The following is a 12,448-nucleotide window of genomic DNA, read 5'->3' as shown; positions in this document are numbered from 1 at the left end:
AGGGCGAGAGGCAGCCGCATCCTCCGGCCCCACCGCATGCTCGACCCCAGCCCCCGGCTGAGCCCCTGGAGCCACAGGCCAGCCAAGCAGGTCCCCCCACCCTGCTCCAGTCCCCTCCAGCAGCACCATGACCAAGCTGCTGCCTGCGCAGGAGGCCGCCAAGATCTACCACACCAACTACGTGCGCAACGCACGTGCCATGGGGGTGCTGTGGATGCTCTTCACCCTCTGCTTCTCCATCATCATGATGGTGACCTTCATCCAGCCCTACTGGATCGGCGACAGCATTGACACCCCTCAGGCCGGCTACTTCGGCCTCTTCTCCTACTGCATCGGCAACGCTCTCACCGGCGAGCTCATCTGCAAGGGTGGCCCCCTGGACTTTGGCACCATCCCCTCTGGTGCCTTCAAGACAGCCATGTTCTTTGTGGGCATCTCCACTTTCCTCATCATCGGCTGCATCCTCTGCTTCAGCCTCTTCTTCTTCTGCAATGCAGCCACGGTCTACAAAGTCTGTGCCTGGATGCAACTGGCAGCAGGTGAGTGGGGCATAGGGTTTCAGGGAGATACAGCCCTCCTCCCTCTGCATCCTAGGGGATAAATGCATGCATGGGTGAGACACTCATTACTGTTTGTATTGCCATCCTGTCTGGAGGTCCCAACAGAGCTCAGAAAATTCTCAGACCTGGGAAAAGCCACATAAGTAACTTAGAGCCACACAGCAGAACAAGGGAAAAAAGCCTCTTTTTCTATTGCATTAATTTAACGCTAATGAACAGAGCCAAATGGGTGGAGACAGATCCTGCTGTCCTCTCCATCCAGCAGGCCCTTTATCCTTATCTCAAGGCTGACCTGATAGCCCGGTCAAGAAGGGAGAAGACAGTGTCATGGTCTTGACCTATTCAGTCACCGAGCAATCTGCTGACAGTAAGGGTGCCTCAGACCCCAGGCCCTAACAAAATGGGCTGACCCCTCACTCTCATTGCACATAGGTAGGTTATGCTCTGCTTTGTGCAGCAGGCACAGAAAAAAGAGTGCAGAAGGGATTGCAGAAAGCTGCCTCAGACAGCTAACCTCTAAGAGTTTATCTGAATCGAGTTTCACTTTAGAGAAACAAAGAATCGGTATTTTATAAATGATTCGCAATGAGTAGTTGCTTACTACATGAGTGGCACTGTTTGTTTCAGCAGGGCCAGTTGGTGGAGGATCAGGATTTTGCTCCATGATATCTAGCCCAAAGTTTACTTCTTGAAGTTAAGCATCAACTCAGAAAAACATCAGTTTGGAGGAATAAACAAGGTCAAGTAAAGCAACCAGAAGTGCTGCTCACCCAAAGTACACAAAGCAGAAAACCAAAATCCTCTCATTATTAATAAAATGGGTGAGGAAGTCATAATACAGCCTGACAGAAAAATGGGGTTTACTGATCCCCACCAGTTCCCACTGGTCCTCTCCTATGAAGTTTTGCTAGCGCAACACTTCTGGAAAAAAAAAAAATCGCACTCTAAATCAATCCTATTTTGACTCCCTACATTGTGGGGGATACCAGGATGGTTAAAACATCCCATCATGGCTCCAGAAGAACAAGGATGAGTCTTGCTTTTGATTCAATGAAGGCTGTTTCCAGTCAACCTATCTGTAAAAGGCTCTCAGCTCACCAGGGCTGAGTGTCAAGGGTGGCTGGAGATGATGCTGGCCACATCACTCCTTCACATGAGGAGGATTGTAGGAAATAGTGCACCTGAACCACGCTCACTCAATGGGCCATTCAGCTTGGGTAGACTTTTAACTTGGCTTCCTGAGGGAAGCACAGAATAAATGAGCTGTACAAATTCAAATGGAAGATAGCATTAAGATTGGCAACATTAGCTCTTTCCACTACTTAGTATCATTTCATTAAGTCCACAACTGTCACTGCAGAAGACAACGGCTGATACTTTGGGGGAAACCTGAGCGTGAAGCAAAACCCTAGGGTGTAATTCTGTACATGCCAAAAATCCCTTACTACCTCCAGTAGCACGCAGCCAAGGCTCAGAGGCATGTGACTTGATTAGCTTGCAGCAGTCCTACAATGACTCCTCTCCCACTTTAAAATAGGTATTGATGAGCTAAAGTTGGAGTGTCCACAGGTCAAGCAGATGGTAAAAGTAGCACATATATATTGGCAGAATAACAGAGCTAGCCATGTTACAGGTGTGGGTGCTAAGGCCTCTGTTTAGGCAACTCACCAGCAACTAGGGCATGCATCTTTTCAAGACATTAAGAAAATAATAATGACTCTTTAGGTTCTAACTTACTCAACTTATCTTCAGGTACTGGACAGAAGTATCGCCTAATTAAATCCCGCCAGCAATGCTAATGCTCAGAAGAATGTTACACGATTCAGCTGCATCACTTAAAAGCTATTGTAATTCAGTATAATCATCCCAGCCTCCTGAATCATTCATGGTGAAAAGAAAGGCTGCATCCTGTTACACCTTCTGAGCAGCTCAGCAGAAGACCCTTGCTGGTTAAAATATCATGGAGACAAAGAAAGTTAGGCCAACTGAAGTGTGGTTTAAGTCCTCTGGAATGGAAGTGGGCTTCAATTTGACCCTTAAGTTTTCAGCTAGGAGGACAGCAGCATTGTGGGATTGCAGCTGGTCTAAAAGGAAGTCCCCCAAGCCAAGATTAAGATAAGAGGCTTGGAAACAACTCAATAGCCCCAGAAGTCTGGATAGCAAAAGGTTTTCTATCCCTGAGCTCTGTTGTAGTCATTGCTTATACATGTTTGACTACAAAAAATAATATAAAAGGATTAATAAAGAACAGAGAAGTGTGTCAGCCTTCTGCATTGGCTTTATAGCCTGGATTAGGAGTCCAGTGAAGACCACATTAACCCCATGGTCAATTGGGCATGTTGTAAAATGTTCACTTCTATGGCTAAAATTCAGCAAAAGCACAAGTTATCTGTTCTTTTGAGAGACCTAACAGTACCATAAGGTCTGGGATGAAAGGAAGATGATGAAGCACTAAGAAATACATGGGGAGTTCCCATTGATATCAGGGTGATGCTATTAAGACTTCATCTTCCACGAGAACTAAATTAATGCAAATCTGTATTTTGGGGTGGGGAGAGAAATGTTAATCACATTTTAGCCTCTTTAAAAAATAATTAAATCTGCTGAACAGAGATACTATTGAGTGCAAGGGGGAAATAAGGTGAGGTAGACACCCTACTCCTGTTGTGAGGAGGATGCTGTATTTGTTAGAACGGCTGCATGTGTTCTCTTCCCAGGAAGGAATTAGAATGGATGGCCTTCCCCTAAAGCCCTTAACAGGCTCAATGCAAAGTGGTGGTGGGACAGGAGCCCAGCAACCAGTAAAAATCTGGAAACCCCTTTTGGAGCAGGGCAATTGCAGAAAAGATTGATGAAGCTGCTCAGTTGCTGTAAAGAATGTGTCTCACCCCATGCTGGGGATATTAATGCTCCCTTCCTTACAACAGCCTGGTTTTGCCTTGAACATGATAAACTCTTCTCACTAGCTTTTCTCTTTTAAGATCTGTGAGCAGACAGATTGGAATGGTAGGGGTTAAGGTCTGTACTCTGTTCAGGCAATGAAGAATATTTTAATAGGGTATACTCTTCACATCTCTCTCCAGCATTTATCATCATAAAGCCTTTATTTTATTGCCTCCTTAGGTTAAAAACAGAGCCAAAACCTGCCCTCCCCCCCCCCCATATAGATGAAACGAAGCCAAAATCCATTAACCCCACCTCCCAGCCATCCTACCACAAGCAGAAAACAGGACCAGGCAGGTTACATGCTAGAGCTGGTGGCATTGATAAATGATTTGGACACTGTAGATCTATTAAACAAAAACAAGGTGTGGGGGAGGAACATCAGACTGTGTCAAAGAAAGCAGGAGTGATTGCTGCAGTGCTTTCAGACATGCCTCCTTTGAAAACAAACACACTGCAGATTTCTGTGCAAAGTGGTTTTACTAGAGCAGATGTACACTCCAGACTTATGCAAGTTAGAAAGGGTTGAGGCTACAAGGAAGCAATGTTATCTAATCCTCTTGCACCAGCCCCTCCTTTGGCTGTACAAAGATGTTCTCAATAGCCCAGAGTGGCTCAGTCACTATGAAATGTTTCATATCAGGGCTTCTCTCAAGTCTGATGGGAGACAGCTCCACAGTCTAATAGACTCATTACTTGTATTAATACAGGGCTGGGAGGCTCCACCCATTGTGCTAGCACTGTCTAGTCGTGCAGTGCATGCACAGGACAGAGTACAACAGAAGCAAACAACATAAAGCATCAGTGAGAAGCAGGATCACTGTCCTCATTTTGCTGGGAGAGAGCAGAGGCAGAGACACTCACACTGAGATTTTCAGAAAGGACCAGTGCTTTTGAGTGCTCAGAATGGGACACTTTTAAAGCCTCCAATTTTCAGAAGGCACTTTCTGAAAATAAGTATCCTTAAACATCTTTCAAGTTGGGCAATCAGAGTCTGGTCTGGGACCCAAAAGACCTGGGCTTCATTTGTGGCTCTGCCACCGACCTGCTGGCTGACCTTTGGCAAGTTACTCTCTCTTCATGCTTCTGTTGCTCCATCTTTAATATAGGAATAGTAATACTGACCTCTGGTAAGGTGGTCTGAGATCAACGAAAGAGAACTGCTATAAAAGCTGAGCATGATTGTTAATCACCTTGAAATTCTCAGCTTAAATGACTTGTCTAAGGTTACAGAAGCAGTCTGTGTCAGGATGGGACATGAACCCTGGCCTCCAGAATATCTCGACTACAATAGCATTCTTTTTCCTCTCCTAACACGTTACACTAATTTAGTTTTCCTCAAAGATACTGCTATCCAATCACTCTGGATATCTTCTCTTCCTGACTGAATCACCAGCCTCTCTCCCAACTGAGTCACAATCCAGTGGTAGCAGTTAGGCAGTTCTAACTCACCAGCTGCTCAGTGCTCGAAGGCAAGCGCGCGCTATCAACGCCTGCCACAAAGACTAGCACCATGGAGAGAGCTGTTACCAACCGTCAGATTCATTTATCAAGTCTCCATGCTGATGGCAGTGTTGGTCAAGAAAAAAAGCAAACAAGGAACTCCTGCAACGCTAGACAGCAAGGTGGGATTCAGTTGATCTGGGTTCAGTTCTGTGGTTCTGCCACACACTCCTTCCCTGACCCCATGCAAGTAATTGAAGCCGTCAGTGCCAGTGTTTGCCATGCCTGTCAGTTGAGATATTTTGATATTCTTTCTTTGTTCTTTCCCTCTTAACTTTAATGTTCCCTTGTCTTAAGCTGAACGGGGAAAGTAGCCCATTTCTGTGCCCTGTGCACAGAAGGCAGAGGAGTGAGTCAAAGAGGGCCACAGGAGGCGTATAACACAGCATAGACACCCATTGCTGAATACAGCCCCTCCTGCCTGGGTCCACTAGTGTCCATGGTTTCCTATTTCACTCAATCCCCTTCTTTTCTTTAGCCCTTGTATTGCAAAGCTTCCTGCCAACATTTGCTCAAATGCTTTCCTAATACAACTGAAAAGCTTTGGGTTGACACAAAATTAAAGGCAACCCCTGGGAAATTAAGCAGATTGTAAATATATTCAATAAGCAAGTCAGAGCAATGGGTCTATGAACTTGCCTTTAGCCTCAAAGGGTGAAGTAACTGTTGAGCAGTTATTCGTGCAAGGAGTGTCACTGAATTTGATGCCAGTTTGCATAAATAACCACTTGGAGTGGGGAAAGGCTCCACAATGTGGACCTTACCGAGATGCACATGAAATCTTGTGCCCATGTTTCCCAAAGAGGGAAAAGATAGGTCCATGGTCACGAGCAGAAATAGATTTGGTTTCCCTTCTAATATCTGGGATGCAGTCTTTTATTTGACAAGACTTCAGAGACACTCAAGGTGATAAATGCAGCTACTTTCTTAGCCCACACTGCTTTTCAGATGCTTATAGCAGACTATTTCCCATGCAGAGAAATCATTGGTAGTATATTCTAGGGGGACCAATTAGTGTAGGAAAGGACTTGGTTGGATGAGACTGTTTCTGCTTGCATGCTATAATTATACCAGGATGCATCTCAGATTAAGGAAGTGTTTTCACTCTAAGTGACTCTTCCCTATCCATACCCCATATTCATGTAAACTGCAGGGGGAAGTAATTAAATGTACTAGCAACCAGCTGGTTCTCAACAAAGAGAAATTGTGCAGAGCCACTAAGGTGCATATATCCTTACTGTTCTCCTCTCCCTAAAGCCATTGAAAAGCCCCTTGCAAATCATTACATAAGAGCACCTGTCAACAGTCCTGGAAACACACTCAGGTCTATCAAGTTCCAGGCAACAAAGATAAATATGGGCTGTAGGGGTGGTAGAAAAATGCATGTTGCTAGAAATGGAGCAGTGGCAGCAGCCTCTTTACACTAGGAAAGATGGTGCTGCTAACACCCGGCATCTGGTACAACAGGAATCCGCAGTATGTCAAAGCCCAATAACTGCCTATATACCTGCTTCAGGGAATCATTTGTTGCGTGTCAAAGCAGAGGAAACATGCCAGATGGAGATAAATTGCTTCTTATTCCAGAGTTCTTGATACGTTACCATTGCTGTAAAGCATGCAGGAAGTGCCTATGGAGATTTTAGTTGACTACAGATACAGATTTATTATTGGTAGTAGTAAAGTGGAACCTATCTTGGGACGAGGACCCTATACAAACTAGCCCGTCTCAAGGAAGGAAGGGAAGAGAAATGCAGAGGATTTCTGTAATTCACTCAGCAGGTTGCCACTTAAGATTTTGATTGCAGACGCACAGAAGACTGAAAATTAAATCAACACAGCAGGAACACACAGAAGCATCGGCTGACATTTTAGTGCTAGCTAAACACAGCCTTGAGTTGCTTACAATCTTAGGGCCCTGGCAGACGTTAAAATAATGGCATGATTGGGATCTGAGGGATTACATCCCACTCCAAAAAACACGGATCCTGCAATACCAGACATACATGGCAGGATGAGTAATGTTTGGGATGGACCATAAAATTCCTCATATCCAAATCACACCACTGCAGGGCTGCCCCTAACCTGATCTTGTGGATTGGGCAGGGTCTTTGTCCTGGACCCTGGAGCTGACCCATGCCCAATCCCAAAACATCAGGCTCAGGTATGGGCAATCCTGGATCCCTAGTTCCACACTCAAAGCTGCTCCAAGTCCCAAACCCAGGCATTGGGTTGGAAGTAGCCCCGAGACCAGAGGCTGTCTGGGATCAGTGGTGACTATCAGGTAAGTGTACTGGCTCCAGAGAGCCTCAGGTCCTTTTCCAGATCCGAGGCTGTGATTGTCAGCATTGGTGGGGCAGCCCTGGTCTGGAACACAAAACATGCCACACATTCAATTTAAGGTGCCACACAAACCAGCCACAAAGATATTCTACATTGCACCTGGAACATCTTTGTTCCTGGTTTGCCATTTTATGTTGCAAGGTGGATGAATGTTTAGCATATACATTTATGGTATAATTAACATATAGTGCCATAAATTAACATCTACCTGAAGTCTTAGTTGCCCAGATTTGAACTAGCAAGTGATCATTATACACACATTTCGGCAGCTTGCTGATACCTTTAGCCAAATGGAATGATGATTAAAAGATGCCCAGCTTTGGGGCAACAATCTTTCATACTTGCAGAGAACTCCTTCATCCCAAAGCATCAGTCACTTATAAGCTAGCAGCATCTACAGGGTGCCAGGCACCACATAAGCCAGGAATACTGAATCCTATACAACATGCTGTTGGTTACAGCTCTACAGACAGACACCGAGGTAGACGTTCACAGGCAGAGATGGGAAAAGCATCTAGTAACTCACTTTAAGGCCGACACCCAACACACACAGCTGAAAAAGGGCATAAAGTGCTTAGGAGCAATATCACTTTGTGACATAGAAAATTAAAAGCTGCCTGGATGGCAAAGAACATTTTGTGAACTAGCACTTCACCCATTTCAAAAAGAAAAGTGAATGAAGGCCTCCCACAATTCAAACACTGCACAACACAAAGTAGCTCAGCAGCAGGAATGGATCTGATAACAAGGTCACACATACTCCTAGGGGGAATGGATCTATAAGTGCTTATAGCAATTGATAACTTGGAGTTGTAACTGGAAACCCTTCAGCTGAATAGGCCTAAACTACTCTGGGTACAAGTCTGTTGACTTCACACACACACACACACACACACACACACACACACACACACACACACACACACACACACCCCCCCCCCCCGAGCAGATTTTAGCAAACAAACAGTAATACAAACCTCTACTGATCGAACAATCCCAATTCAAACTGGTTTTCAGCTGTTCGGAGGACTCTTCCAGTGACTCCTCCAGGACGGTTCCCAGAACAGTTCTTAGTCATGTTGTTAACAGGTCAGCATTGCATATTCATATAGGAGTGAAAGGATGTTGCCAAGGCAACAAGGTTAATGGAAGATTACACAGCATTTCCTCTTTGGGAGAGAACCATGCTCTTGGCTACAGAGCTCACTCTGCCAGAAATGGTTGCATGCAACAGCCATTATGGATTTCCCCTTCTTTACCTTTTATTTGTAGTAGCGCTGTCTTGTTTTAAGGTATGTGCATTCACAGATCACAGGTTATAATGAAAATATTAAGCCTACTATAACAACATAGCACCAATGTAACTATTTTGGATAGGGATGCAATTATTTAAAAAAAGCAGAATCCTTGAACTATAAAATCCTGAATTAGGCATGCAGTTATACTGATGTAAGAAGTGCCTTACACAGGCCTGATATATTCTCCTTCTTGTGGAAGAACTATACTAGTAAGCTTTATACTTATGACTGTCAGCACTGTGGGAAGAGGATATACTACTTTATCTGTAACACATGACAGGTTTAGACAAGCCCCTGGTCATGTACCATAATGTTTTAGCAAGGTGCACTCATGTGAACAATACTAGTCCTGAAAGAGTGCAATTGTCTTGTACTAACTTTTTTTTCTTGACAGACCACTGACAACCTTTGTCTTAGGGTTGTGGATTTTTCCTCATATTTTTAACCTCTAAGACAGGAGAAAGATAATACCCAATTCAATGGAATACTAGCATTTTCACCTGAGAAATGCAAAGCATTTCTTATTGTAAAATGCTATGGAGGGAAGGATTAATTGGATAGGTAGTTCAGGTGTCCTGAATTACCTAATTGTAGCAGCAAGAGTCTGAGATCACAACTACAATATTCTAGTAATCACATTTAGCACAAACTCTAGACCGGGAAGCATGCTTCTTTTGTTAAGAGTAGGATCTAGGAAGCTTTGATCAGTACCTTCCAGTCAAGGAACTTGACAAGAGACCATCTTCTCCATCTCACCATCCATGTAAAACTGAAGCACAGCTGTTTAATTGGCTTTTCTCAAGTTTATTCTGGTAATGACTTGGGCTTTCATATAGCCTACAGCGCATTAGTTGAACTGGTGCTTGTATGCCTATGAGCAATTGCTCCCACAAATAGCCTTGGTTCTGTTCCAAACAAGGGCCAGATCCAACACTGAAGCTGAGCAGTAAAGCTGTTGCCATCAGTATGTACTGCCCCTGGCAGTGAAGACCAAACTAATTAACCATCCCTGTAAAGCTAAATTTTCACATAAAATCTAAAATATGCTGCGAATGCTCAGGATTAGTTATCTGAGAGCATTCTTGTTCATCAAAAGTTGTGGAAAGGGAAGTGAACTAATTGAATATGAGCCAAGTCACAGCAGCTGTTTGAAGTACTCACTCCATTCAAGTTATGATGGACTGCCATCCTGTTCCATTGTATGCCCTGCAACAATAGCAGTGTTTCTCTCCTTGCAGCTACGGGCCTGATGATAGGTTGCCTAATCTACCCAGATGGTTGGGATTCCAGTGAAGTGAAGCGCATGTGCGGTGAAAAAACAGACAAATACACAATAGGGGCATGCACCATACGCTGGGCCTACATCCTCTGCATCATTGGGATCCTTGATGCTGTCATCCTCTCCTTCCTGGCCTTTGTTTTAGGGAACCGACAGGACCATCTCCTCCCATCTGACTTTAAAGTCGATGGTAAAGGTAACCGAGCCTCTTTGCTCTCTCTCTCTCTCTCTCTGGTCGCATCTGCCACCCCATTATAAGGGCATGCCCAATCCCCTACCAAGCCAAGCCCTGCTATGATCACTTGGTCCACTGGTCCCAGATGCAACATTTTGTGCACATTACAGCAAACTACCATAAAACTAAAAGGAAGGCAAAGGATACAAACAAGAAGAGCAGTCAAAAAAAAAATCACCATTAGGCTGCTACTTATCTAATGGATGACCACCACCAGCCTAAACGCCTGCTCGAACAGTTGTGCTCAAAAGTGAGGCTCCCCATGGATCTAGAAATTTAGTGGCAGGGAGCGATGATTTCCAAGTTATAGTCAGTTGATGCCTCACAGGCAAGACCGCACATGAAACAAGCCTATTCATTTTACCCAGGGAAGGTATTAACTAAACAAATCCCAAGAACTCGTAAGCTCAGTACCACTACTTTATCAAGCTTGACCCACCTGGGTTTTCTGTTACAGGTAGAGGGCAAATCCTCCAATATCAAAACTATGAAATAGCATGTTCAGTACTTTTGCAAACAACTGTCCATTTCATAATACCCAAGTGGATTTCCAGGTTTTTCCATCTATTGAACAAGTGCTGGAAGCTAGGACTATGTTCAGGCAGCACAGGGTGGGACAAGGCACTGCCTCTTCTTGTTGATCCCTCTCCCCAAATGGACTCTTCTTTCTTGAAAATGGGCATGGGAAACCAGTGCTCCTGCCCATCCCCATTACAGGTTTCCCCTCACTAACCACAGTTTTGCCAGCCACGGTTTTGAGTATCCACACTTAATTTTCTATATACCATTTTGGCTACCATGGTACGCAGTTTTGAGTAACCAAGGTCTTCCATGGCTGCGCATCAGCCCATCACCTGCCATTTTCCCATAAGCCTTTCGTCTTGCCAACCACGGGAACTTTCAGGAACCTAACCCCAGTGGTTGGAGGGGGAAACCTGTATACCTTTATGCTATTAACATAACTACAATTCTTTGTTTTACAGAAGAGGTCAATGAATGAAGAAGCTGAACGCCACAGTAAGCAACCTTGATGGAACTTACTTCTACACTTACTACACGTGTATTTTACATGTCATTTACATGTGGGGATTCCTGAAATGTCAGTGGTGTTGCACTGATTTATGTCATGCCCGTTGGTTTAACATGGTGGTGCCTAACTGATCCAGCTCCACCGGCCCAATCCACCGCGTGGGGCTGACCCGCAGGGCTCCCTTTAAACTCCAGAAATTTGGCAGCAGGACAAGTGGCAGCAGCATAAGTGGCAGCAGCATTAGTTGCCGTGGCTCCAAGAGCCATGGCGATTAACATTGCCACCTACTGCCAAAGCTCCTGTGGGCCAGAGGACACAGCTGTGTGCTGTATCTTGTTCACCCCAGCTTTAATTTATGCAATTAGGTGCAAGACAAACCAGCTTTAACTTAACTGACACCAGGAAGCAAAGGCATTTTCAATGCCTTACACCAAAAGGAGTTAAGACTATTTTGAGGACTAGTTTTGCAAAACTGATTTTTTTTTCTCTTTTCCCAGGGGAAAAAACCCAAGAATCTCTTCAGGCAACTATCCAACACTTGCTCTTTTTCCTTAAGTTTTTTTTTATAAAAAACCCTTTTCTTATGACAAACTTTCTTGAAAACAGAGGACCCACAGAAATGCTATGCAAGAGACTGCTATAGGATCACCACTCAGAATTTAGTTGGATGGAGACACCCTGCGAAGTGGAAAACCACAGCGTTTTACAAATACACTATCCAGTGTGTGGCAGGACAATGTTAGTGATTTTAATTTTCTGTCACTCTTTGTAAATTCTGCTGAATAAAGGCATATTTTAAATGCTTTGATTCTGTATTAGATTCCTTGAGAAACCTATTTCTTCTCTGCTCCCTCTCCTATGGTCTTATCTATTTTAGATGACAAGTTTTAAAGCAGCCTTGAACAGATTCTCAATTGTTGTCTTTTGAAAGTCCCCATAAAGGACAGAATTATTTTACTGGTAGATGGACTGGTTTAACAACTGGATTGTAGCACGCAGTGAAGACTGACCTTAAAACCCAGCCAGTTCCAAAACTCCTCACTCAATCCTGAGCCACAGTAAATGCAGACTCTCTCCTAGGGAAGACTTTCTGGCACAAATCTACCTGCCTCCAGCATGACACAGCAGACAATTCACTTAATTCTCACTAGAACAGATGGCGTCAATCAAAGTCAGCTCATTCACACAGTGGATCACCGGACTCAATTAATTTGATAGAACCATCAATTCACATCATACCGATCACCTGCCTGCTAGAGT

General features: G+C 44.3%; 1 protein-coding gene across 1 annotated transcript; it reads left to right on the top strand.

The window, feature by feature from the left end:
- On the top strand, positions 1-11,996 carry LHFPL5 (LHFPL tetraspan subfamily member 5). Its single transcript, XM_014605459.3, has 4 exons — positions 1-539; positions 9,883-10,119; positions 11,142-11,175; positions 11,686-11,996. Exons 1-3 carry the CDS (start codon positions 128-130, stop codon positions 11,156-11,158), a joined length of 666 nt encoding a protein of 221 aa, XP_014460945.1. The 5' UTR covers positions 1-127; the 3' UTR covers positions 11,159-11,175; positions 11,686-11,996.
- The last annotated feature ends 452 nt before the right edge of the window (positions 11,997-12,448 follow it).

Source organism: Alligator mississippiensis, chromosome 14, assembly GCF_030867095.1.
Source record: "Alligator mississippiensis isolate rAllMis1 chromosome 14, rAllMis1, whole genome shotgun sequence".
Taxonomy (NCBI): domain Eukaryota; kingdom Metazoa; phylum Chordata; order Crocodylia; family Alligatoridae; genus Alligator; species Alligator mississippiensis.
Note: the sequence above shows the minus strand (reverse complement) of the source record. Positions and strands in the feature narration are given on the sequence as shown.

Excerpts from the sequence above, each read along its gene's own strand:
- LHFPL5 (XM_014605459.3), top strand. The coding sequence starts at position 128 with ATGACCAAGCTGCTGCCTGCGCAGGAGGCCGCCAAGATCTACCACACC. Across the intron at positions 540-9,882 it reads CTGGATGCAACTGGCAGCAG|CTACGGGCCTGATGATAGGT; the intron begins GTGAGTGGGGCA and ends CTCTCCTTGCAG.